Source organism: Ptiloglossa arizonensis, chromosome 11 (assembly GCF_051014685.1).
Source record: "Ptiloglossa arizonensis isolate GNS036 chromosome 11, iyPtiAriz1_principal, whole genome shotgun sequence".
Classification (NCBI taxonomy): Eukaryota; Metazoa; Arthropoda; class Insecta; order Hymenoptera; family Colletidae; genus Ptiloglossa; species Ptiloglossa arizonensis.
The window spans coordinates 14,800,480-14,828,144 of NC_135058.1; the positions used below are offsets into that span (position 1 = coordinate 14,800,480).

The 27,665-nt window shown below is 52.9% G+C and overlaps 1 protein-coding gene across 1 annotated transcript in view; it reads left to right on the top strand.

Annotated features, from left to right (window-relative positions):
* The window catches only part of Svp (COUP transcription factor 2), an 85,399-nt gene extending 61,607 nt beyond the window's left edge, over nt 1-23,792 (top strand). Inside the window, exon 4 of the mRNA XM_076322813.1 lies at nt 23,515-23,792. Coding sequence (XP_076178928.1) covers nt 23,515-23,789 — 275 coding nt within the window. The 3' untranslated portion in view covers nt 23,790-23,792. The remainder of the gene's footprint in view (nt 1-23,514) is intronic.
* The last annotated feature ends 3,873 nt before the right edge of the window (nt 23,793-27,665 follow it).

Below are 27,665 nucleotides of genomic sequence, written 5' to 3' on the forward strand. Positions count from 1 at the left end.
TGTAGAGCGTGGAAGATCGCCGCGTCGATGACCCTCCGCGTTGCTTAACGGCGATTAGAGAAGAACGTTCGAACGATTTCCTTCGCGGCTGTATTCGCCTCGTCCCTTCCTCGTCCTCGATATACAGGTCGTCGGTTGGAGTAATTTTCCTTCTTAACGATGCCTCGGAGGACGGAGACGAAATCAACGCTCCGCGTACCGGGATAACGGGGACCGGAATCGACCGGTAACTCGCCACCTTCTCTGTTCGTCCGAGAAGAATATTTTTCGCGAAAACGAGCTTCGCGATACCGTTCCCCGATCTCGACGATCGCGCGAATCTTTTCTTCTTTCCCGCTCAAGATCGAGAAGATCGGAGATACACGGTCGTCGCACCGGGCCCTTCTCGCGAAACCCTCGAACGAGTTCACGGACGCGACGGGATCTCGTTTACGGGGCGGAAAAGTCCTCTCGAAATTGATCCGTCAACGTAGACTTTAAATCGCTCGAACGTCGTACCTCGCGATCGGAATTATTTTCCGTAAATTCGTATCGGTTTGGCGGCGAACGGTACGATTTACGAAGCGCTTCCGGACGTTGGACGGTTCCGTACGAAATACTCTCGAGTTGGTTCGTCGAGCGCGACCGTACTCCCAGGAGAACGAGATATCGCGGTAATCGCGACACGCGTGCGTACGTATTATATCCATCGTTCGAGCAAAGTCGCGAGAGACGTATCTCGGGAATTTCCATCGAACGCGCTCGAGCGACTCGCCGCGATTCGGTCTTAAAACGTTGCCGGCGTAAGAACCAACGAGGCGTACAGAATTTTGTAGACCCGAGGGCATTCGGAGTCATCGGAATGCCGGGTAATAAAATTTAGGACTACGGAGACAGCATTCCCCGCGCGTTAGAAATAAGCGGGAAACGAAAGACTCGCGGTAAACGCGATTCCTAGTTCGCGTCCTCTCGCTTCTGCGTTAGAGTGTCGTTCACGGAGTGGGAAAATTTAATTACGACCTTCTTTCGACTGAAGCGAACGCGACGACATTTAGAAATATCGAACATTAGCATATTATTCTCGCTCGGTGCGCGGAGGTCGATCGGCTCTTTCCGTGCAACGATGTCGCGTACTAATGAATCCAACCTGTCGCGGATTTAGATCGATTTTTCTTGCTCACGGCAAGAAAAATTTGCAACGTCGAAAAACTTCATTAGTAAAGAGATTGCGCAAAAGTGGACCTGGACGAGATCCTTGCCGCGCGGCTAGCGACGGGACTGGCGTCGTATCGGTGCCATCGATACACCGTACGGTAAAATATCGTTCCGCGCTCGCCAAACTACCGATTTTCGATATACACGCCTCTCGGCCGTAACACCGATCGCTACCCGTTACCGTACGAACCGTGAAAACGAGAAACGTTCGTACCAACGCGAATGCAACGAACATCGATTATTTTCCTCGATTGGATCCCGCGGTTGGTCCGATCCGTAGGTTCCCTCGGGTTGTTCGTTTCGTACCGATTGGATTTCGTTCCTCCGCGATTCGAGCGTCTCTCGATACTGCCTATCGAGCGTCTCGGCGGCGGATCGTTCGGGTATCGGATCCGTCGCTGAACAGGCTCGATAGCGCGGACACCGGTTTCAACGTTATATTTTACGGAGAGCGACCACGTTGCCGAGATAACAACTATGTAACGATGCCACCGCGAAACCTCGAAGCGCGTAACTCGTTAACGAGAAGACCACGATTATCGGTATCGAAACCCTCCTGGAAGTCGAGGTATCTTCGCTGACCGTTTCTCTCGTTTCGTCTCTCGACGTCTTTATTTCAACGACGAAGGACAATTTGTTTATTTATTTATTTATTTACGGGCAATAGATCCATTGGTTTACAATGAAAAGTACACACACTGCGTAAATCGAAGAGAAAAGATTACGAAAGATCGCGTAACCGACAACGAAATTTAGCGAAAGATGCATCGAAAGAGTCAAGAGTATTCGTTAGCCATTGTAAAAAGATACTACTTCGAACAACCGTAAATATACGAACGAGTACGTAAATACACGTACCGTCTTTAGAAAAATAAAACGACGAGTCTGGTAGCTCCGTTTCTTACCGAACGACGAAACTTATCGAGCAACCTATTGGAATCAGGAACGAGAAACTCTTTGGGACGAAAGTGCGAGTAAACCTAAAAAATCTCGAGGGACTTTCCAGACACGGTATCGTCTGAATCGTCTGTATCGAGTATCGTTCGCGTAACCCGGAGGAGATACGTACGGTATCGTCGTTGAGAAGTTTAATGTTCGGTTTTTCTCGCGAAATCGCGAATCGCGACAGGTAGTCGCGAGTCGAGGAAGCTGTATTCGAGAAAGCAACGCGTAACGGTCGGCGCGCTAATTTCCGCGGATCTTGGAAGCGGTGTCGCGTCGATTAGCGGCGGGTAGAGCCCGTAACGCGGAGCAGATGGCGGTCGAGAGAGATGCCTGGATCATCGTCCGTGATCGTCGAAAAGGTGCACGATCATTCGCGCTAACTAGCCGCCCCGTGGAAATCGCGAGGCCGTCGCGGTAGCCGTAACCGGTGCCCGCGATCGCGTTCCTCCGTACCGAGCGTAATGCGTGCCCGCGCGCGGATATCGCGACGGAGAACGAGCTCTCGAGCCGCCGCGAACACGGCCGACGACTAATTACAATAATTGCGTTACGCGCGCGCGTTCGCGCCAACGCTCGCGGAGATAATTCGCGGCTCGCAGTCCTCGCGCGTCCTTTGCGCGGCGATCCCCGATACGCTTTGATCTCCTCGACGGACGCGGATCGCGTAATCTCGTACAAACCCGGTACTCGACTCTCCGCGGCGAGTTACCCGTATCGTCGAAAAGCGGACTCGGCCGATGTTGCTCGATACTCGAACGTTCGTCTCGCAACACGATTCGCGCGTAACTCGCGACCGATCGACGAACGTGTAACGTCGAGCTTGGATCGCACTTTCCTCGTCTCGAGCGTACACTTTTTAGCGCGCGTTGGACACGAACGTTCGACGTAAATTTTGCGCGATCGAAATGGTCGAAAAATATAGAAAGAGGTTCCAAGTCCGTGGTGCGTCCTAGAAAGGGTCTCGAAAGAAGTTATCGGGGCGGGGTCCACCCTGGATAAAAGAGGGCACGTTCTCGACCTCTGGCGAGAAAAGAAATTGGTAGATTTCTCGAGAAGGATCTTTCGCGTTTCCGAGAATCTCGCGTTCGATGGACGCGCTGCGAAATATCGAGAGGGTTCGGTTCTCAAAGCAGTCGAGAAACTGGAAACGGAAAGTAGTCGCCAAAGTGGAGCACGCGCGTATATTACAACGGTCGACCTTTGCCTTTTGGTTTTTCCTCGGATCGACTCCTCGCCCCTCGCGGTAACGTCCCCCGAACGCAACGAACTCGAACGGAGCGGTGGGTTCGATTCGCGCGAAGACCAGAGACGGAGGAACGTTTCTTCGAAGTTGACCTCGAAGCGTCGATGGACGCGGGCCCGGCGAAGACGAATGAAAATCCGTCGAAAGCTCTCGGATTCGACATTATTTATTTGTTCGGCGGTCGTTATTATCCCGGCCCGTAAAACCACGGAACGAGCAAAGTGGCGAGGGAGCAGAGGGTATATCGGAGCACGGGGCGACATCCCTTATGCCGCTAGGTTGCGACCCCTGCTGCTGCGGCTGCTGTCGCTTCCTGGGGGAGCCGCGACCCCTCGTACTTGGAAAATAATTCTATTAGGTTATATCGCGGTCTGCGTGAATGACGCGCGCACGCTCCGCTCAAGGGCGGTCAGGGTGTCTGCGGTTTGTTACGAGTAACCAGGCCCCGGTTCGCTCTCTTCGCGGAACGAATCCGCCTCGGGCGGCGCGCTTCCTCCTAGATTGCCAGCGAATTTTATTAAGCCCCTAATTACGTCCAATCTATCGCGTTACCGGCCGTCCGTGGAAACTCGCACGAGCGTTCTCTCTCTCTCGGTGTCCCCCCTCGGTTCCGTCCATCTTCGGTACGTTTCTTACCTCGACGAAAAGAAGACTCGAAACGACCGATCGCGACGTTTCCCCCAAGATTTTTGCGTCTCGCGTCTCCCGTTCGTCGTCGACGAGCCACTCGGTGTCCTTCGAGGACGAGCGGGAAAGGGCGCGTAAAAGTTCCTCCTCGTTCGACGTTGGAAATTCGATCGCGGTTCGACGAACCGTTACACGCCCGCCGAGAAAGTCGATTTTTATCGATTCCACCGTACCGCTCGTATCTCGTAATTATCTATTATTTCTTACCCAATTAGATCCGACCGGAACGTTTTCGCTTCTCCCCCTTCCGTTTCGCCGAATTGCGTACAGATTCCCGTTTAATCTTTCTTCCCTATCGGAAGTAGATTACAAGACGCGGTAGATCCTTCGCGAAAATCACCAATTACTCGGTCCACCGATCCGATAAACTTCGGGTTCGACGCGAAAGATATACCACCGTCTCCTTTCGGCGATTATTCCCGCAAAATACAACAATTTATCGCGCTTGTTTCGAACCGCTCGAAAAATGTCCAATCCGCGTCCAAAAGGGTGGAACTTGAATTTAAAGAAAACCGAAAGGTCTCGACGATCCTCTTCCAAAGAAGAGGGCGCAGGTTCTCGATACTCTGAGAAAAAAAAAATTCGAGTCGAAACGCGCTCGAAATTCCTCGAAGCCCCGCGAAGGATCGCGTACGAATCCTCGTTCGATCGGGAGCAGTTTTCACGCGTATCGTGAGCATTTTTTGGTATCCGTGGCGGGAGCCGCGGTCCTTCTTTGGGGTCTGCCACGTCAAGCTGACGCGTCGCGTTAATGCACCGCGCAAATTTTTCCTCCGGCATCTCCGCGCGCTCACCCCTCTTCCATCCCCTGTGTCTCTTCTTACGCGTTTCGGATGTCCTTGGTAGTAGGAGGCGCGTATGGTGGGTGCCCGGCAGTATATCTCGTGCGCGTATAAATCAGCGATGGGCGGAACCGACATGGAGAGACACCGTAGAGGTTGGAAGGAAACCCGTCTCTCGAAGCAACGCCTCGTTAAATTTATCGCGGGGCAAAGCGCAAAGAGATTCTCCTACCTTTGCTCTTCTCTGTCGAGAGCCGCGTTTGACCCACCGGTAATCGTAGGTACTCTTTTCCTTCCGTCTTCTATTTGCGTACCTATATCGAAATCCGTGGATCGGCTGGTATTAGGATAGTCGGCCAATTAGCGAGCGCGCGGCTCGAACGGTAAACGCTGGATGATCTTCCGCGAGTTTTCGAATCGCGGTTCTCGACGCTCGCGTTTACTTACTCGCACGGGAGAACGATTATCCCTCGATCGTGAAATAATGGTTGCGTCGTGCCGGTGCGCGATGATCGAAACAAAGGGTACCAATGCGATACGAATAATTTTCGTATCTCGTTCGTCGCGCTCGCGAGTTTCTCACCGCGAACTGGAAAACATCGGAACGCTTACGAGCGAAATTTTGCGCGGAACGAGACGAAGGGATAAACGCCGAGAGTGCGCGAGATCGGGCGAAAGTCTCGTTAATATCCACCCCGATAGATCCGTTGGCGAATCGGAGTCTCGACGACGAACGACGTTCGAAACGCGATTCGGAATCCAGAGCGGAAGAATCTCGCACGAAAAATCGAACCGGTGTCGCGAAACGACTTTGCGCGGGTTCTACGCGATCGTTTCCAGTGACCGGAAACGGTTTTCAGAGGTCGTTCGACGATTCGAGGAGCTCCTCGCGCGTATATCCTGGGGATCGTTTTCGAGTCGTTCCACTCCGTAGCGAGCGGGACGAGACACACCATCCTTGGTTTATCGCTCGGCGATCCCATTCTGCTCCGACCGCATCGAACTGCACGCGATACAGTTTATCGTAACTGGAGTCTCTCTAACAGCTTCGACAAGACCGTCGATTTCGTCATCGCTCCGCTATCGTCTCCGGAAGCGCATTATCGCGAAGGATTCGCGTTTCCATCGTGCCACTCGAATCGAACCGTCGCGTCATCCTCGATTACGACGCGTTCGTCGCTCGCATCTTCTTCCTCCCCGTCTCCGAGCCGACGCCGCCTAAGAGACCCGGAATGCGATTCGCGGCCGAGAGAGAGAGTCTTCCTAACAACAAAGTTGAAAACTACTCGTTTCGAACATCGAGATCACCTTACTTCCGATACACCGAGTTCACGGAGGATACCGGAAGCTCCACTCTGGTATTTCGAGACCGTCCAGTCGCAAATTAACATCGGCCCTCGTAAAGGGAAAAACCACCTCGTAAACCGACCATCTCTGCGACGCGCTCGATCCTTTCTAGCGTAAATATTGTATACCACCACCATCACCGAAAACTCGGGTGATTTCTTATTGGCCTGTCTGTAAAACTATCCCCCCTCGACACCTCGACACCGATGACGAAATTTACCAATAACAATCGCGAAACCGAGACAAAAACTCTTCTCCTCGTACCGTGCAAATAAATCGAAGTTTAACGAACACTTGGTCGTGATTCAACAATCTTCTCGACTCGACTGCACTCCGTTGATTCAAAGCGCTCGGAGCGATGACTAACGCTCCACCGAGTCGCAAATTTTAGATTTCTACGAAGGAATAATCGAATGCAGGTAGAAATTAAAATATTCGTTTTCGAGAAGATAAATTAATTTCTACTTTTCACTCTCCGAAAACCGGTTTGTCTCACTTTCGGGGAAATTAATACGCGTAGACGCAGTGTCGTTCGATCAAGTTTTTTCGTCTCGAGTCTGTTGAAAGATTTAAATATTCTCTACGACCAAATATACACTTTCGAGTTATTCTTCAACTTTCGAGATGTTCCCGAAAAACGACTTTTACGCCTACGTGCGAGTTGGATGCAAAGTTCCGTACGATCTTTAGGTTGTTCGATTCGGCTACGATCTTGTCCGAATAATCTTGGAAAAAATGGCTTCTTTCGTCGAAAATGTAGAGAATGTCCCCCCTTAGAGGCGCGTTCCGTGTGTCGGTATCGAAAATAATTCGATCCCGTTATTACGGGTTTCAGCGATAACGGAGTACGCTATTGCGGTGAATTCCGCGCGTTAGGAACGTTGTTCGTACTCGCTCGGTCGCGAGGCGGAAGATAGCGCGGCTGACGTTCTCGAGTTTCCGGCGAAGGTTCGGTTTTTACAACCCCACCGCGACGTCGCGAGATGAACGAGCATCCGCTTTGCACGCGCGAGGAAAAGTTCGATTCGCGCGCTCGGGACGAGCACGATTCGCCGCGAATAACGCGAAAATCGTCGTCTCGGCGCTTCAACCGACGCGCGTCGAACTCGGTCGCGACAACGTCCGTGTAAAATTATTTATCACGATTACGTACGGGATGTCGCCCATTAATCTGCAATAAATACGTTCGTCGCGGTTGTACAGTTAGACGCCGGGCAACAAAATTAATAAAGTAAAGAAGCAAACGAAAACGAGATAGAATTTAAAGAATGAACGCGCGTACGAATAGATTAATCAAGTTAATTACTTACGATATCCGAGGAAACAGAACGGTCGAACGAGTTTAACGAGCTCGAGAAAAAGTCCGCGTTATAAATTATTAACCGCGATACCTGTGTATTCGTGGTACAGCATCGACGTTCGAGAGATCGGGTTTGGAGCAGCGAATTCTAATTAGAGGCTCACGGCGAAAGGATCCGCGCCACGGTTCGAAATTAATTAGTCCTTCGACGGAAGCGACACCAGTTTGACCGTTAACGAGTTCGGGAAGATCGCCGTGTTTGACGATCGATTCGCGTACTTTCCAAGCTCGAAGATTAAAACCGCTCGAAATTGGGCCACGATCGCGATCGCTACTCTAAACGTTCGATTTCTTCGAAACTGTCGTCGAGAGAAGGGCAAAGTTCGCTGGGTACGTGGATTATGGCCAAGGATTCGAAAGACTCGTATTTCCGTAACGCGTATCGGGAAAGACGGAACTTAAAGATGGTATCGTCACCGGGAATGTTTAAAACTCTTGGTCGAATATAAATTACAAAATTGAATACTTCGTTACGATCGAATAGAAATGTAACCGTTCGACCGAACGGTTCGACGTTGATTTTGTTCTTCCTTCGCGGCTCGAGTAAAATTCTATCTACCTTCTATTAAAAATTCCGAGATCGATCTCTTTGTAGACGAAAATTAATTTGCAACGTTTGCGCGTATATATCACGATACGACGCCGGGAAAAGTTGAAATCGAACGCATTACCAGGCTAGAAATTCGTTCGACTCGACGCGACGATCGGTTTAAATTCTTCAGAGCACTTACGACACGCGAACTCTAATGCCTGTAAACTTTTAAACGGTCTTACTCTCGTTGGTAACATTGGAACAACGAGTCGACGAATTATCGAATATTTCTACCGTTTGCACCACAGTTTGGACGATCGTCGCGGAAGTGGTCACTGATAACCTAGGAGGATTGACGCGACCTAAAACGCCAAAATAAAAAAAAAAAGAAATACACCGACAGTGTATTCGTAACAGTTCTCAAGTATGGAAAACGCTAAATATTTTTAAGGAACGTTTGCTCGCCGAATCGTTGGTAAAAGCGATCCGCGATACCTTACACCGGTTCGAGTCTCGACGAACAACGAGACAATCAAAACCGAGGAGATCCAGGGAACGTTCGCGGTGTATCCGAAACTCGAGGACGGTTTAAAATAGAAACGCGGAAAAGTTTTGAAGGAAAAACGGACGAGGTCGGGACTAGAAACGAATCGTTACGTTAATTCGAGCACGATCGAGCATCTTACACGGTGCTCCCGCGGTGGGTTACGGTAGGTTACGATTCACCGCTCGCATACTATACAGCGTACGGAATCGTGCAACATCTTGCCGGGATGGAACTGGTTTTCTAGTCATTACTCGTGACTACCCGTCGCGTTTCGGTGCGAGCCGCGAGTCGTGTACACGCTCTCGTACACACGAACCACGAATTATACCCGCGACGAATACACGAGATTCTATTAATATTTTTATTCGTTTATTTATTTAAAGTCGTTATTGGCAAATTGTTAAGACACAGCTACGCGACGCATAAATGAATAAAACAAGAAGCGTACGAGCGCGTAAGAGTCGAGGTGCGGCCAAAGTGCCGTTATTAAAATGTAACGAGCGTCGGACAGGGCAGGACGGTTTGGAGCAGGTGACGAGGAAATAACGCGTACCCAACGATTCTTTTATCCGATGCATTTAATACCTTTCGTTTCGATTCGACGAACCTTTCGGTGCACGCCTACCGAGGAAACGTTTCGCGAGATTCGCAGGGGACGCTTCGACGATCAAAAAATTATCGCCCGAAATCGACGCAGAAAAGGGTGTAAAAAAAAAAAAATTCTTCCTCGACGAAATCGAGGTTCGCGGATCGACGACGACCGGTTCGTCGAGACTTTCCCGACGCGCGTCCTCAACGGTAAAAGTGTCCGCAAAGGGGAACAATCTCGAACGATCGAGGGAATCGAAACCATAACGGTCGACTCCGTTTGCCCTTCGACGGAGTCCCGACTAGGTTTTTTCGATTCTTTCTTCAAACGGACAGGTGTAATTAAGCGGTCGGGAATCGCGCGAGGAATACGTACCGTCGGCTTGTAAACGAATCGTTCGTCAAACTCGAGACCTTGCAACGCCGAGTACACGCTCCGACGTCACAGTCCTGCCAGCGATATCTCGCGCCTCGGCTCGAGAGGAACATACCGCGCGCTGTTTTTGCAGATTTCTCTTTACATCCGTTGATGGTACGTCTATGAATTACCTTTCTGCCAAACGTAACGGTTCTCGCGTTGCCGAAGGCCTGCCTTTCTCGGTACTCGCTCGAATTCGAGCCGAGCGATATTTCGACGCGTCCGAAATTGCGAATAAATATCGATCCGTTCTTCTGGCACGAGACGCGTCCCGAACGGAGGGAAATATTCCCGAAAAATTGTCTACTTCTCTCCCACGATACGTATCGCGTGAAATTTGTCTCGTTCGCCTGTCCCTCGCGATCCCGATCGCGCTGTACGCGCGTGTACGTTGTTACGAATCGAAAGCGAAAGCGAACGAAAAATCTTTATCTCTCGTACGGTACATCGAACGATCGATTTCGAAAGAAATCCTCGATTTCTTCCTCGTAATTTTTCACCGACGAAAGCGCGCTTCGAGATACCTCGTCGATGTCCGCTTTGCAAGAAATATCGACGAAGGTTCGCGGTCGAATTCGAGGAGTACTCGAATCGAGAACGAGAACGAGAACGCGACAATTCCGTTGGTACGTCGGTCGAGTTCGCGACGTCGCGGAAAATTCCCGAGCGAGGTTAAATAGATTCGCGGACGCGAGTCGCGCGAAACACGGATAAAGAGAAAAAGGTAGGGAAAGAGCAACCTCGAAACGTTCGGTGAGTCGATGCCGCGCGAGCAAAACCCACTTAACCCGTTCTCTGGCGCGTCAAAGAACCGCTCGAGCCCGAAACGTTCTCGTTCGCGACGCGATCCGTCGCGTCGCCCCGAAAATGACATTACACTCGCGGAGAAAGCAATTTCTGGACCGCGCCGCGCCACGAAAAAGATCCTTCCCGGCTGTAAAATATTCCGGGACGACGTTTCGCTTCGCGTTATTTTCTCGCGAGGGCCCCGTTCTTTCACGAGGGGCGAGGGTGGCCAACCCTTTGTCGCGGCGAAGTATCTTCGCGAGACTATTACGTTTTCGCTGCGTCCCGCTTTGACAACTACCGGAAGAGACGAGGGAGCCTTTAAAATTGGCGTCTGCGGCGCGAGGCGATAAACACGATTTCGGCCGACAACCGGGAGATACGAGTTCCGGGTGCGGCTCGATTAGCGACGCGACCAACGCGGATCTCTCCTCGTTCCGTAGCGTCCGCTCGACGCGCCATTCTTCCCGTTATTCAGATCCAGAGACAAAGATTCTCGCGTTTCCCGTTTACCTCGCGTCGCGTTCGATCGCGATTTCGAAAGATCGCGGGGAGACGTCGACAACGACCGTTCTCGCGAATACGTTTCTTTTCGACGCCCAGACCCTAGGCGATGAATAATTCGCGCGCGACGGTGCCGTCTAATATTATTCGTAACTCGATTAGCCGAGTAGAATCGGATCTCGACAAGGTCCGCACCCCCGAGAATGTTGCTCGTCGTTGGCTCCGTCCCTTCGTCGAACGAGCTCCCCGCTATCTCCGTTTCCATTAATTCCGCTATCGCTCGAGCAACGTATGCTCCGAAAAACCGACTCGTTTAATCCGACACGGAACTCGGAGCGTTCTCGATCGTCTTCGCTGTCGTTTGCTTCCACTCGTAATCTCCGCGTTCGATTATCGCGACGCGCACGATTCGCGCGTTCCCTCCGGTCTCGGTCTTCGAATTGGCACGATTCGATACGAAACGGAGATCGATTTTTCGTCTCGATTGGCCCTCTTGCAAGATCGTTCTTCCAACTTCTCGATCTCGTATCGTTCCGATCCGTTTCCATCGTCCCGCGATTAAGTTTCAAGATTCTTCGATTCGGGCTTTCGTTTCGTTCGAAGCGTCGTTCTCGCGATTACTCGGGTACCAGGTACACGCTGGCTTCCTTCCGATCGACAACGACGTTTCGAAGACGAGACTCGTGGCTCGCGCGAACGAACCGTACGCCTCGACGTTGCAAGCGGAGCGGTAGGCGATAGTCCGCGCGGTTACGCGCCACGCGCTATCGGTGTACGCGGAGTCCTCGAAATTCCGAAGGAATGAAAAGAAGATGAAAGGGGCAAGAGCGAGGCGACGTGAAACGAGAAGAGCCCAGAAGGAAATGAGGGTAGCGAGCGAGCCGAGCGAAAGAACGCGGACTGTGGGAGGGAGCGAGGAAGAGGTCGCGCGGGAACGAGAATGGTTGTAGAGCGCGCTGGAGGCGAGGCCTGACATTTGGTTACTGACATTTTCACCCCGGGGTTGACGGCGGGCAACCCTTTGGCGTTACCCGCGCTCAATCACTCCATTGTCTCGAGCGGCGCTCGTTTTATGCTCGCGTCAACGCTTCATTATGGGGCCCCGGGTCCGGTCGACTTGGCTTCTATAGCCCACGTGCTCGCCACATTGTCTATCCGAAGAATATATTACGCGCCCACGCGATCGCGCGCGCACCATCTCGCACGCCGCTTCGTCTATCGTTTCGCTCTCCGAAATCCTGCCCCGGAGAACGCGTCGAGACGCCGCAACGCGGCAACCGTCCTCGAGACGCTTATCGCGAGCTCTTCCCCCGATAATTTTCCACTCGAACCACCGCGCGAAAACATTACCCCGAAAAATGGAAAAAGCTGACCCACCCGTGGTAAACGAGGTGGTTCGAGACCACCGCGGAGAAAATTGCGTTCGCTGTACGAAACGCGACGGATAGACATCGAAACGTTTGGAAAGCCGCTCGATGCTCGGTCCTCGACGTTGTTTTCGCGCCGAGGGGTCGATCAAATGTTTCTTCTCCTTGTCCGCGTATCGACGATTCCTGGCGAAGCGGTGAAAAAGTCGTTCGAAAAAACCTTTACGCGGAGATTGCGTTTTTCGTCGTTCGGTAGATTCGACGTCGGACGATAAGTCGACCGGGTGTAATTATCGGACGTAAAACGCACCGAAAACCAGTAAAACGGTTAATCAACCGTTTACGTTTCGTGGGTTCGGAGCGGGGTCCTCGTCGCGCGACGAAACGCGAGACGCGTATTACGAAAATGTGCGTCGCTTCGTTTCGCAACGAAATCGCGGCGAAACCTTCGTCGATAGCTTCGTAGGGGAAAATCGATCGTCGAAGATAAATCAACGCTAGGTTACTGGACGAGGCTGGCCGACGATGACGAAGATTCGGCGAACGAATCTTTTCTCCTCGTTAATCGTAATTAATAACGCACCGTTTCGAGTCCATCGATTTTTAACTTATTCATCAACGACGTTTCCGAGGCTGTTCCGAATAGCGAATTTCTACCGTACGCTGACGATCCGAAGATTTATCGCTCCGTTATTAGAGCGGAGGATGCTGCTCTTTTACAATATGACCTCGTTAGGCTCGGCTCTCGGTGCGCAAGGAACGAGCCATATTTTAATATCTCCGAGTGCCGCGTTATTCGTCCCGCTCGTAAACATGTCCCAATTGCTTTGCCACGCGCTCTTAACAACGCTCTTTTATCTACCCTCGATAATGTTTGCGATTTAGGTATATTTTCGGGTCGGGTCGTTCCTTCGCGACCCGTGTGCTCTCGTGGTTGCATCGATCCATCGACGAACCAACCGGCGCGTTATTTCGAATTTCCGACTTCCCGTTACAAAATTTAAGAAACCGCGTCCTCCTTTTCGCGGAATCTCCTCGTAAAGCTTTACGGTGAATTTAATTCTTCGGATAGTATCTCCGCTAACGAGAATTCATTTTGCAAGATCCTCGAGTATTTCGCAGCTCTCTCTCTCTCCCGACCGCTTCTTCTGCTCGCGTCGCGAGATTCGTCCCGAGTAAATTCGAATTCGAATCAACGAAATTATCGTTACCGCGTAATCGAGCGTAATATTCTGTCCCAGTGCAACGAGATTCGTAACGTTACGTCGGGGAGAGCGTAACGCAAATTTCTTATCGTGGACTTTCCTTTCGCATCGGCGCATCTGTCCGCTCGCTACCGTAATTACGAGTCCGCGCGAGTTATCGACTTTCGAGCAACGTTCTACGATGGCTAACTTCGTTCTTTGCTCGCGGACCGATAAATCGACCGATCTAGGTGGTTTCCCCACTTAAAAGGTGCCTTGCGACTCAACGAAACGGAAATCGAAAGATTCTCGACGCGAAATAAAGAAAAAAACCGTACAAGAGTGACACTCGCGTTCGATTCGTTCTCGTCCGTAGGTTTACGCGTTTTCCCAGTTAAACGGTACTCGGAGAGCGCGAAATCGATGTTGCGGGAAATTCGAACGAAAATTCTTGGCGTTTCGATCAACGAACAAACGCGCGCGACCGATACGAGTAGACAATGCTACCGGTCGAACGACTGGCTAAATCGCCTAATTAGACGCGCGTATCGCGATCGCGATCCGGCGTTCGATTCGAAAAAGTGGCCAGGATTCGAGAGAACGTGGGTCCGAAAGCGGCCAGGAGAGCCCGGCGAACGCGTACACGCGCGCAGGGTCCGCCGCGGCAATTAATTACGGCGCAAAGTCGCGCGCTCGTATTCAATTAATTACCGCGGGTGCCGCGCGATCGGCGTCCGCATAATTGACATTGTTGCCGCATTGTTTACAGTGGCCAGTGAATTTATCAATAGATTGCCGGTAGGACGACGTTGCTCGCGGCATCGAACCCTCGGTTCCACGCATACGCGACTCTCTCCGAGCCGCCAAATGGCCGCGCGTTCCCTCATAGTTTACAGCGCAACGACCTATTCGACCGAAAGAATCGGGGACGGATCTAGCGAAACGGCCACGATTTTTCGATCACCCTGGAAGAAACGATCCACGGTTCACTTTATCCCATTTTCGTTCGAGAGACGATGCACCGTGCACCGGTTGCATTTACCCGGCGCGTAAAAAATAGCGAGACTCTCGGCGGGGTTGACCGGGACGGGCAATGTTTCGGTTTATTTCGTACATTTCGATAAAAGCACGATTGGTTCGAACGCGCGGCGCGAAAAATTCCCGCGATTCGACTTCGTTCCGCGTGTTCTTCGCGCGAATTACGCAGCAACGATTCGAATCGTTCGAATCTCCGTAACCGCGCGAGACCAACGACGAACGAACGAACGCGGAATAACCGCGTGTCGCGTTTTCGTTCCGCGGTTTACCTCCCCGAATTTCGTCGAATTTCGTCGCTGGCGTCCGTTAACCGTGTTTTTCGTTTCGACTGTTAATTCGCGGACCGACGCGCGTCCCCGTCGTCGAGACGTCGGGCTCGAAACGCGCGAGAAGCGTGCAACGATTCCGGTGAAAAGCGTCGTTAGCGGTTTAACGAGAGCAACGGGAACGAAATCCCGCTTATCCGTTGTAAAGAGCGCGGAGAGCTCGAGAAACGCGGAACTCGGAACTCGGCCGCGTGCAAGCGAGCGAGCGAGCGCGCGCGCGCGCTTGGCTTTTTCGCATTAGCGCTCTTTCGTTCCGCGTTTAAGCGAGAAAACGTACGCGCGCCCGGTAATCCTCGACGCGAGGATATTCCGCAAACATCGAGGATTACCGGGCGTTCCGTTCGCTCTTCCGTGCCGAGTCGTGGTAGGAGGAAATCGGAGCAGCCTCGACGAAAGGTCGACGCGTTTACGTCCCCGACGACGAAGCTGCGACGAGGCTCGCTTACCGGAACTCGAAAGGCCAACGACGGGGAAGTTTGCGCGCGGAGAACCTTTTCGCGGGATACCGGAGGGTGTCAAGATCGGGAACGAAGGGTTCCGCGATCGAAAAGAGAGATTTACTGGATCGAAGAATGGAACCGAGCGCGAGAACGCAATTTCCTCTTCTACGTACGATACACGCCGCGAGTTTGTTCTCGTCTCGATTCGTTGTCGATCGTTCTTCGTCCACGGTAAATTAAACGACTTGTCCGAGTCGCGTCGCGCAAGCTTCGAGCGGAAGATTCGAACTCTTCGAAACGTACTCTCTCGTTCGAGGAGAGTCAGGACCGAATCGTTCCGACGGTAGACACCTGGACCAAACGAGAAACACGAGGATCGTCGAGGCTCCGGGTTTCGTAGGACTCGTCCCGACTCTCGACACCGCCAGCCATCCGGGCAGTCTCTCTCCCCTCTCGCGTTTCGATCTCTCCCGTGTTCTCGCAGGTAGATCGAGGCAGGTACCGCGAAGGTCAAGTTTTTTTTTCTTCCCCTCTCTCCCCCCTCCTAAACGCCCCTCCTCTTCCTGTTCCTGTTCCTGTTCCCGTCTCGTTCTACCGCGACCGTTCCCGCGAAACGGAAGAATAGACGGCGGGTCGACCCGTTTCGGGCCGTCTCTTTTCTTCCCCGAGAATCCGGTCGGTCTTTCTCCGGTTCCGTGGGTTTCTCGGTCTCGGTTCCGCGCGTAACACCATGGACCGGTTTCGAGAGCAGCCGCGGGGGCTAAATGTCAACAACGGCGTAACGGCCCGGTTAGAGGATTACCCCCGGCCTTCGCCCATCGAGGGTAACGCCGGACAAAAGGTCGTGAACTTTCCGCGTGTCATAATCCGTCTGAGAGGGTTCGCGGCTTCTCCTCCTCCGGTTCGTTCCTAGTGGCGCGAATCCGCTTGCGCGAACGTCACTCGGACGTTTCGACGTTCGACTCCGTTTTCGGAGATCCGCGAGGCACCATCGTCTCGAGTACCTTCGAACGAGGAAAATTCGCGAACGGTGAGAACGTTTCGGAACGATCGTTTCGTTCGTCGGGGAAGGGGTGTCCAGCGTCGCGTAAATAAACAAAAACGAAGAAGACTCCGGCGAGCGGAGAGAAGAAAAGAAAGAGCGTCGAGAGGGTACGGTCCCGGTTCGCAGCGAGAGCCTCCTCGGGCCCGAAGGTTCAACGCCTAACCCGAGTGCCCTAATGGGATCGGCATTGTCGTCGTTAACATGACAATATAGGTCCTAAACGGTCCGCTTATAGGCGTAGCTATAGGTAGCAGCTACGAGGCACGTACGTCGATTAAATGCGCGTCGCGTCGGCCCGATGCGTACCGGCGATAGGGACGAGGCGTCTCGTCTCCAAATACGAGCCTTGTTATGATAATCGTTGCTCGCGCCCCCGTCTCTGTGTACGGACGCCCATTATGCCGCGAGAAACCGCCCGTACGTCGCTCCTCGCCCCTGTCTTTACAGAGATACACCTCGCGAGCGAGCGAACGAGCGAACGAGCGTCTCTCGCCCCGTGCGACGCGATACCGAATTACGAGAGTTTCCGCGAAATCGTTCCGGCGACGGGTCCGGGTCGTCCGTCGCTGTCGTCCTCCTCGTCCGTGGTCGTTATCTCGAGCGTCGTCCAGGAGAAACTTCGAGGCGCCATCGCGTACATCAAACTCGTAATTACCATCGCGAGAGTGCTTCCGACTCGAGAAACGTCGCGTCTCGAGGACTCGTTCGATCGGAGCCCGGTAATTAAAACGCGAAGTAAAGAATTCGCGAGCGAAACGATCGCCTCGAAGCGGACGCGACGACGCTCGAAAAGCGCGAGACCGATTTTAGGGAAGCACGTGGAGATTCGCGAGTGCGCGTCGCGCGGAAATTGAACGGGTTAAACGTTTAATACTCGTACGTATATATTGTTCGCGAGGTGACTCCGGCACGTGTTTATTATGCGACACTCGAACGTGGACTGGTTACGATCGGTCGCGTGCGCGATCACGGGCGATAAGAACGATTCGGAAAAGGACGAATATTGTTTACGAAAACGTCGTAATTACCAACTCGGAAACATCCAAGAAAACGTAGCCCGTGAAACGATACGGTCGTCTGAAATTTCTACGAGAGTTTCACAGGCACGTGCATCTTCTGCGCCGCGTTTCGATTGCTCGGAAAGCCCTCCAAAACGAGAGCGTTGCACCAATCTACCGTACTCTCCGCTCGCAGAAGCTCGTAAGATACCTCGAGGTATTCGCGTTAACGCTCACGGATCCGATCCGGTGTTCCCGAACGATCCTTCGGCACCGTGTTCCTCCTCCTCGAACGGAGCCGCTACGATTTCGCGCGAATCGCGAGGATAAATCGTTCGTCTTCCGACGAGTCGACGAAATATTTGGAAAACTCGGTTCCGAGATACGATCGATGCTCGTTCTTTATCGTTCCGCGTTCGACCGAGCGTTCCGTATTACGTTCGGCTTGCGTCCTCTCGCGATAATCCCCGGGTTTGCGAATCGACGAAACGATTCTCCTCGCGAGCGAGAGAACGTCTCGAGAACGATCGTTTCGCGTAAATACGGCGGAAATTTTTCGTCCACTCTCCGGTGAAAACCGTATCGACTTTCGAAGCACCTTGGCGAATTTTCGCAGCGTTGGAGTGCGCGCTAGCGATTTCCGGGTAACCCGCGAAAGTCTCGAGAAGCATTTTTCACGAGCGCAAAGATGAAGGGGGAACGGAGACGACGATCCTTGGATTCCTTCTCGCTTTCCACGCTCGATGGGAAACGATGGACGTCGCGGAGTAAGATCGCGGCGATCGGCGAGAGGAGAGCGCATTTCGCGCGCGGTCTCGTCGCGTTACGCGCAAATGAAATCGTACCGGTCGTAATTTATCGATCCTCTCGACGCCGAGCGTTTCTCGGGGAAGGTGCGTGCGAGCTCGAAACGCTTCGCTACCCGTGCCGCGGCCCGGCGTCGACTAACCTTTTTTGCGCGTAAAACCGTTTCTAAACCCGCGCCATCACCTCGGCTCGTGGCGTTTCTTTCAGCGGAGTCGTTTCGTTCGCGCGTAGGATCGACTCTCGCGAGCATCGTTCGAGAATCGAGGGTCGAGAGGCTCCCGAGTGGCTCGAGATCTCGCGAAATCGTTGGTTGCACGACGTACGCCGCGAGTAAAAGTATTCGAAACGTCACCGGAACCCATTAACCGACGCGATGCGTATCGCGAGCCGGAATTACCACGGGACTCGTTCACTCGGTCCTTTTACTCCTCTCGAGCGGTTTTCCTCTCGGTCGATCCGCGTAATCGGTAGATCCATCCGCGAGGAGGATATCGCGCGGCCGTCTTTCCGTCTTTCCGTCTTTTGGTCTTTCGGTCTTTCCGTCTCGTTCGTTCCCGCGCGTCGCGTTCCGGCGTACGCGCGTACAAATAAGGCGTCCGGAGACAAATGACGCGGAGAGGGATCGGCGCAGCTCGACACAAAGCATCCCCCGAACACCCTTTCGGAGTCGGAGGTGACGTCACCGACAATGGAAGGTCGAGCTGTGATTAAAGATCGAGAGACTCCGTAAAAACTCCTTCAAAAGTGTAGGAACGAGGGGGGGGAGGGGGCAGGAGGACAGGCGGACCTACCGGCGTGAAATATTGCCTCCGCGGCACCCGACAGCTATATGACGTTTCCGAAGGGCATGAAAGAATCCCCGCCACTGTCTTTCTCTTCTCTTCTCTCTCCGCTCGACTCTTCTTTCCGCTTCGCTTCTCCTCCCTCGTCCCCGTCGGCTCCTCGTCCCTCGACCTTACCGCGTTCCGCGCCGCTCTCTCTCCTTACCGGACCTTCTTCGTCTATCCGTTTCTCTCCGCTCGAATTTACCACGACGCGAAGCTTCGTTGTTCGAAAATCGCGCGCGGACGATCGAGCATCGCGATTCGATCGACTCGAGTCGGGAACGAGCGATCGATCGATGACTCGAAGTCCGTCGAAGGTCCTCGCGAATCGTCCGGTTCGTAGAACGAGGCGCGGAGAAACGCAACGCGCTCGGCGTTATCGCTCGGAAGCGAGAGAGCGGATCCAGTCGAGGGAGCGAAAAACGTCCGACGGAAGGAACGCTCGACGGGAAGACCGAGTTCGTTAGGATCGTCCGTGCGCGAGATCGCGGCGGATAGCGCCGCGCGAACTATAATTTACCGTACTTAATTCGCATCTCGTAACGACCGACTCGCATTAACGATCTCTCTATCCCCCCGTCTGGAGTTGCCGAGGAAACGAGCTACGATTCGGAGAAGTTTTCGTCGCGCGACGCGCGAGACGCCTCGAACCGGCGACCACGAGAAAAGGATCGCGAAGGAATCGTCCTACGACGATCTCGATCTAGGCGATCCACGGTTTACCGATCGGGGGCCCTCGAGTTTCGACGAAATATCCGCGACGGTCGACGCAGACGTCTATAAATAACCGGAGAGAAACGTACGCAGCGCGTTCGCTCGCGGGTTAATTGTCGCAACGACGACGACCAGGGAGGCAGGGAGGATCGGGGGAGAAAGGGGGAGAGAGAGATAGTCTTCGGAGTTTAAAATCGGTTAATTCACGGTGACGTTGGTCGACGAGGCGCCAGGGCATTTAGCCGATTAACGCGCACGGAACGGGGTAGGAGAAATCGTGATCGAGCGGCGAGGGGGAACGGCTCGGGGGGCAGAGACGCCACTCAACGGCATTATTCGAATTGATGCGGTGAATTGGCGCTGACGACATCGGAGAGCCAATCCGACCGTTTGTTTATTGGTCGCGCGTTGGCGGATTCCTTGCGGTTTGCTTTAATTGAACCCTCCTCGATCGTAAACGAAACTAATACGAACGTATCTGTCTTCTCGGGGACGATCGAACCGCCCGATGGGAATCGTCGCCTCGTCCCTCTTCGTCTCGCCTCGCCGCGTCTCGCCACCGCTCGAGCGTCGTTGGAAATCCCTGGAACCGATCCGTTCTGGAATTCCGACGATCAAAGTCCGCGGGGAAACGTACCGCGAGCAGCTGCTCGCGAATGCCTCTCGACGAACGAACGGACGAGTCGTTCGTCGTACGCTCCGGGCCCGTGTCCTCCGAGCGGAACCGAGTTACGAGCGCGAACCGGCCGGGACGAGATCGATGGGGAAAATTACGCGACCGAGAGCAACGAGACCGACCACCTCTCTCCCTCCTTTCGAGGGTAAAGTGTCATCGGAGCGCGCCGACGATACGGAGCGGATATCGCGCGACGATTTTCACGGTGAATTTACAAAGGAAATCGTACACCCGGAACGATCGATCCAAGGGGCCCTCGTTTCCGATTTACGGACCCGTTTTCACCGATCCTTCTGAACGGAAACGCGTCGCGCGTCTTTTCGTTAAATAAACAGTTTCCGCATCCGTGAAGATTTTCAGCGGGTATCGTCTATCTCGAACGAAACGTTTACCGCGTGGAATCTCCGTGGACGACTCGTGACTGGAAATTTTCAGAAGCCGGAAAAACGACGACGCTCGCGAAAACTCGCGATAGCTCGACACCGATCGACGTGGTCGAAAAAATTTCGCTCGAAGACGCGACGTATACAGAAACGAGTCCATCGCCGCGACGCGAGGAGCGTAACGACGATCGAGGAACGGAGACGCGTTGGAAGTCGCGCGGGCTGCTGGCTTGGCCGGCGATAGAGGAGCTATCCTCGAATTCCTTTGCGGTCGCCACGTGCGCGTAATGGCCCATTACGCGTACGTATGGAAATAATGCGATTTGCATTCCCAAAGAGACCTCGACGTCCACGGAGAGGGGCCGAGGCCGGAGAGGAAGCTCCGTCGATCGGGAACGAACGATCGCCCGGGGAACGCCGCTTCGAACAACCAGCGGAGAACGCGAGTCGCGCGCCTCTTTGCTAGCCGAATGCTTACGTCGGGAAGAAAATCGGAGAAAATCGCGTCACTGTCTCCGCGCATCGACCAACCAAATATATTCCCGCTTCGTCGGTAACTCGTGATCTTTTGAACAATTTCACGAGCTTCTGTGGATCTTGGATACTCGACAGAGTCCCACGCGAATCGAAAATTTCTTCTCGTAATTTTCGCCCATCGCGAAAACAAGTTCAGAAGGAATAATTTAGAAGGTAAATATTCTCCGCGATGGAGCCGATATCGGGCAATGTTGCTCACTATCACGGGTAATATTGCTATTAATATTATTCTCCCGTAAAAAGGCTCGTCCGGAGTATCGTCGAGAAAGCGTGCGCGCAACCTGCGAACGAGGAATCTCGTTTCCGGTCACCGAGGCATATTTCTATGGAAACCAGATTTCTCGATTCCGGTCGGCGATACCTCGAGAGAGAACCGGTGGAATCGTTCGCGATGAATCGAGAAAGACCGGAGCGGTCTCGAGCGGACGCGGAGACACCTGCGGCGCGATCGTTGTTAATTTTATCGCCGCGGCGTTCTCGTTGGACGGAATTGGCGCGCGAAGCCGCGGGACGATCGCTTTCGAATCGCGAAACGTAAACGAAAGGGCGGGAAAAGTCTAACGCGACGAGATCGTCCCGAAGGACGTCCAGGAGAGAAGGTACCTAGAATCGAACGACGTCTCGACGAGAAAGGAAAGACCGTAGCGAAGGTTCGAAGAATCGAGAAAGAGATTTTACGTACGCGGGGAACGAGAGCGAAAAATCTGCAAAGGGCGACGTACGATCGAATTTACGAGCGCGGTGAGAGAATCGTTCGGTTTACGAGCCGCGTTCCGCGTTAAGAATCGTAAAACCATCTATCCTGAACGCGCGTTCTCCGTTTGGCTAACGAGCGACCGACTCGGTGGATCGTCGAGTAAACGGTGTTCGTTCCCGATCGGTCCCCGAATCCGGGTTCGATCGGCTGTGTAGCTTCCGCGCAGGAAGGCGCGTTCGAGGGTGTCGATGGCGAGAAAGAAGGGTGGCGACGGATAAACCACCACGGTGGGGGAGGCAAAACAATGGTGACGGATAAAGCGAAGGCGGAAGGTTTCGCTCGGTAGGGGTGAAATCAAGGGACACCCCGCATGATTAGTCCGACATTTGCACGGGCAGCGTCTCTCTAGTTGGCACGCATTCCAACGGCTCCGAGTCGAGTCGAGTCGAGTCGAGTCGAGTCGAGTCGAGTCGAGTCTCATTCGACTGCGTGTCTGCTCGCCCGAGGGCGATTTTCGCGGCAACCCCGTCCGCCCCTTAAAATGCTCCGGCCGACGACGACTCTTTCCGCGAGCCTTGATTACGATCCTTCTAACCGTGACATTCGCAACGACGCACCGCGCCGATCCGACTACCCGCTCGATCGACCTTGTCGACGACTCGAAACGAACGAATCGGACATCGAGTATCGATCGAATCGTTCGCGTTCGCGATCTACAAACGCCCCTTTGCGCAACGACCGAAAATTTCGCGCACGAACGTCCAGGGAACATCGTACGTATTTTTCGGTTTCGTCCCGAGACGATATTCCTTTCCCGAATTGTTTTCGAAGCTCACGATCCGTTGTTTCGAAAGTCTCCGAGTCGTTGGACTCGTCCCGACGAAAAAACTATCCACGGTCTCCAACTTTTCGCTCTTCGCGAAAAACGTACAGCGGGGGACGTTCGACGCGAAACGGTTCGTTTTATCGTCTCCAAAATAGGCGGTTTCTGGCCGGGAAAGATCGCAATTACGACCCGCTAACGAACACATCAGAGGTACAATTGCTCGAACTTTGGAGAACCGACGTCGACCTTCCCGCGCAAGGTCGTCCACCGGTGTAACGATAACCAACTCGTAACCTTCTGCGTAAACTTTAACGCCCCTGGCCGACCTATCGAATATCCTACACTCTTTCGACTCCCCTTTTATTCTTCCAATCTCGTCGCAGCCGATCCCTTCGCCGGAACGCGTATGCTCGCTAATATCTACCGAGATCGGATCGACTCCCCCCGAATGTAAATTCGTTCCGGTTCAAAGTACCCGAACTTTCAGCGTTACTCCTATCCGTCGCAATCTTTCTTCGTCGATGTTATTTTTCACGCGTCTGTTTTAACGCGTTCTCAGCAACGGAAAGGTCCAGTCGTCGTTCGAACGAATCGAGAGAAAGAAGTCCAACGATACCGGAAACTCGAATAATAATTCAAATCTACGAGTATAAAAAAATAAGTAACCTGTGCAAAGATCCTCCGCGCGAACTAACTCGATTCTTCGTCTTTGGTTTCAGACGCTTGCGGATTGTCGGACGTGGCGCACATCGAGTCCCTTCAGGAGAAGTCGCAGTGCGCCCTGGAAGAATACTGCAGGACTCAGTACCCGAATCAGCCGACGAGGTTCGGGAAGCTGCTTCTCCGACTACCGTCCCTGAGAACGGTGTCCTCGCAAGTGATCGAGCAGCTGTTCTTCGTCCGACTGGTCGGGAAAACGCCGATCGAGACATTGATCAGGGACATGCTGTTGAGCGGTAGCAGCTTCAACTGGCCGTACATGTCCACGATGTGACATTCTGTCTGGCGACAGCTAGCTTCCGCGTAATACTGTCGCTTCCCGTCTCGTCCCGTGGTCCGACCGAGTTTCGATCGTCGAGCCGAACGCTCGAACCGAGCGCCGCGGATCCCTCGCGCGCGACCTTTCCGGATTTTCTCCGCGCTGGATCGCGAACGATCGCCCAGGCGTTCGTGAACGCGACGGCGCGGGAAACTGGAATCGAACGAGGGGATCGAGAAACAACCGCGAGTTACTTTTGCCTTTTTTTCTTTTTTTTCTTTTTCTACCCCTCTTTCGGAATCGGGCGACGAACGAACGAACGAAGCTCGGGAACGGGAAGTTTCGGGGCGAACGAAACGGGTACGCGTCGCTCGATATTCGGAATCCGCGAAGAACCACGGACGATTCCTTCGCGCGGAATTCGCGAGGTACGAGGCGCGAGAGAGAGAGAGAGAGAGAGAGCGGGAACTCGGCGAGAAAAATCCGGTCGAAGGAGGGAACCCGCTCGAGGGAAGAGGAAAGAAAAAGAACCAACGAAAGACGCGATAAAGACGTTGCTCGAAGAATCGGAGACGCCGATCGGATTCCCTTTTCGAGCCGCGCGATCGAACGATCGTAACGATCGATCCGCGATGGAGATAACGACGAGATTTCAACGCGCGGCTCGTCCTTCGACCGCGATTCCGTTTCGAGCTGGGTTCTTCGCGCGATTCGCCGGATTCGCGTCCAGGGGGTACGTACCGTCGTCGTTGCGAGAAGGATTTGCTCGTTTCGTCGTGGATCGTTCCGGAAGATCGTCCGCAAAGTTGCGAGACTTTGCGCGAAAGGTTAAATTCTACTTTGTTAAATTGTACGGTCTCGATCGTCGCGGTCGACCGTGATCGATTCTCGCGTAGCGAAAAATCAAGGATTCGACGTTTCGCGAGGAATCGATTCGCCGCGGAGGACTCTCGCGAAGAAACGATCCAATTGGTCCTCGTGGCGAGGGTTCGTGTCCCCTAAACGCGAACGACGCCGATGACGGAAACGAGAGAAGACGGAACGGGAGGGTGGCCGCGAACGAAAGAGAGAGCGAGATCGAGGGACGCGGCGCGAAGAAATCGTAAATTAGCATTTGTAATCGTCGACGGGGGATCCGGTGGATCTTCCGTCGGTATCTCGCGTCGATCTTCGCGTCGAGTAATTGCCGTTGGTCGAGTCATGCCGAAACTCTTAGTCATTCGTTTCGACGTCTCGTTCTCCGCGTACGTGCCCGCGTTCCCGACCGTTTCTTTCCTCCTCTGTTTTTCTCTTGCCTCGAAAGACGCGAGCGGCGTCTCCTCCTCCTCGTCGTCGTCGTCGGTGGCGAAACGACGAATTTCGAAGAAAACTCGCACCTCGTACCCGGGAAATATTTTCTATCTGTACAAATTTCGTCGCGCACCGTAGCCGACGACCGATTTCCGTTCGAACCGAGTCGTTCGAGTCGAAGTTACTCGGCCGCGAGGGGGTGCGAAGCAACGATTCTTAACCACCGTGTCGCGAAAATCCGCGAAATTTTTTCCAACTTTGCCGTTCCCCTGTCCGCGAAAGCGTAAAGTTCACCGCGTGGCTCGTCGTTTCGTTCGCTCCGTTCCGTAATTCGCTCGGCGTCCACGGATCGGTTCGACCGCGAACCGATCCGTTTTCTTTCCAGAGGAGAACAAATTCCCGATACATTGCATCCCCGAGAACCGTCGACGTCCGACGTTTTCTTCTTTCGATCGCAGAGGTTCCGCGTGAAACGGAAATCGTTGCTTCGCAACTCGCGACGCGTTTCCAACGTCGTTGCACCGCGACGAGAGAGTTCGGCTTACGGGGCTCTCGCGAACGACGATTACTCGTCGGAAAGTGCCACGATTCGCGCAAACACCCTCCCGATACCGTTCGAGGCTCGATATCACCTTCGAAAATTCGCGAGAACGCTCCGGATTCGCTGCTCTCGATCTCGCGCGCGGAAAAAGCGAAGGAGCTGGAAACAATTCCGCGAGACGATCCCTCGCGCGAAACAGAACGGAAAAGTTCGGCCGCGAGACTGTTATTTATTGTTCTTCGTGAAACCATCGATCGTACGCTTACGGAGGAGAAACGTAAGGATTAAGTTAATTTTGCCCGCGTCGTTGTTTTTGCCCGTTATTTATTAAAGGATCGTATTCTTTCCCGCGACGTTTTCACCAAAGTCGTTGGCTCGATCTCGCGCTTCGGAGTTCTCCGATATTCGGTTCGCGCGGCGTCCCGAGGGTAACGAGATCGCGCTCGATCCGAGATGAAATTTCGCGTCGGATCGGCGTCGTTCGTTCTCGGTTCCCTCGAGGAGCCCCGCGATACTCCTCGAGTCGCGGCAGCTTCGACGTTGGTTCGCGATTTTCCCTGTCCGTCTCTCTTCTCTCTCGTCCGAAAGCAAAGAGGAGGGTTATCTTTTCCAGCGAGCGATCGCGTTCGCGGCCGCTGTTCTTCGTTCGCGGTTCCCTCGAGCTTCGGTCTCCTCGTCCGGTTCGACGCGGTCGAAAAACGAGGACGATTTCCGTCTCGCGAAGAAACGGTCTCCGATCGCGATCGGCCGCGAATCGTTCGAGCGGAGACTGCGCGACGACGCGCGGCCAAATATATTTTTCTTTCGCAGACGCACGACAGTCGCTCGTCGCGCGGTCTCCGACGAATCGGTCGCGAGAGCGACAGGGGTAAAGAGAGAAAGAGAAAGAGAGAAAGAGAGAGAGAGAAGAGATCGGAGGGAAACGATAGGCGATAAGAAGACTCGGCGAACGCAATGTGATATACAATATGTACATGTACGCGAAAACTAAAATCCGGTTTTTCGAGACGGTGCTTTTTTTACTCTATAAATACTGTACGATATACCTGGACACGGTGCGTTGTATAGGGTTGTACGAGGAAAAGGACGACGGATCGTTTAAGAGAAACAAAATATTTGAATACTACGTTTACGATAAATGTGGCAATGTCGAGCTAGTTACTTAGAGAACCACTTAGGGGTATATGGGATATTTCTAATATTTTTAAGCAGCGATCGTTTCTTAAAAGCGACCAACGCGCGCACGATACGCGCGAGACGCGCAAACACGTACACACGGACACACACGCACGCGCAAACGGACACACGGAGACGCGCAACTCGCAGCGAGGGAGCGACGCGCCTCGATCGGAATTACGCCGGGAGCCGAGCGATCCGAATCGAATTCGCGATCGGTAGGTTCGCCAGCGCCGATAACAATTTCTCGAATTCGTCGTCGAAGGTATCGTTCCGCTCGAGGCGCGTACGCGTCGTCGAACGCGGATGCTCGTCAAACTGAAAAATTGTATTATACCGAGCACGAATCGCGTTATCGTTGGATGTTCGTAAGGGCGGAAAGATATCTATACAGAGTTATGTATAAAGGCGCGAGAACATTTTTGTATAAAACGTGTACATAATTAATATATACATACATATAAATGCAAATATAAATACGATTATATATATATATATACATATATATATATATATATACATATATATATATGTATATATGTGTATGTATATGTATATATATATATATATATGTCTGTGTATATATATATACATATATATATACAAAAAATATATATATATACATATATATACATATATAAAAGCAAGGTACGAATATAAATATGAATATACGTATGAATATGAACAGAAATATATACGCATAAGAATTACGGAAGTTTGAGCGTTTAATCGAAACATCGAGCGACGTTAGCCCAAGAAGAGGGTGAAACCGAGCCGGGAGTAGCAGCCGTGATCCACCACGAGAAACGGATCCCAGGTGAGTGATCGACGATCGAACGAGAACCGTGACGGTCGTTTCGGACCCGAATGTCTACCCGTCTGGA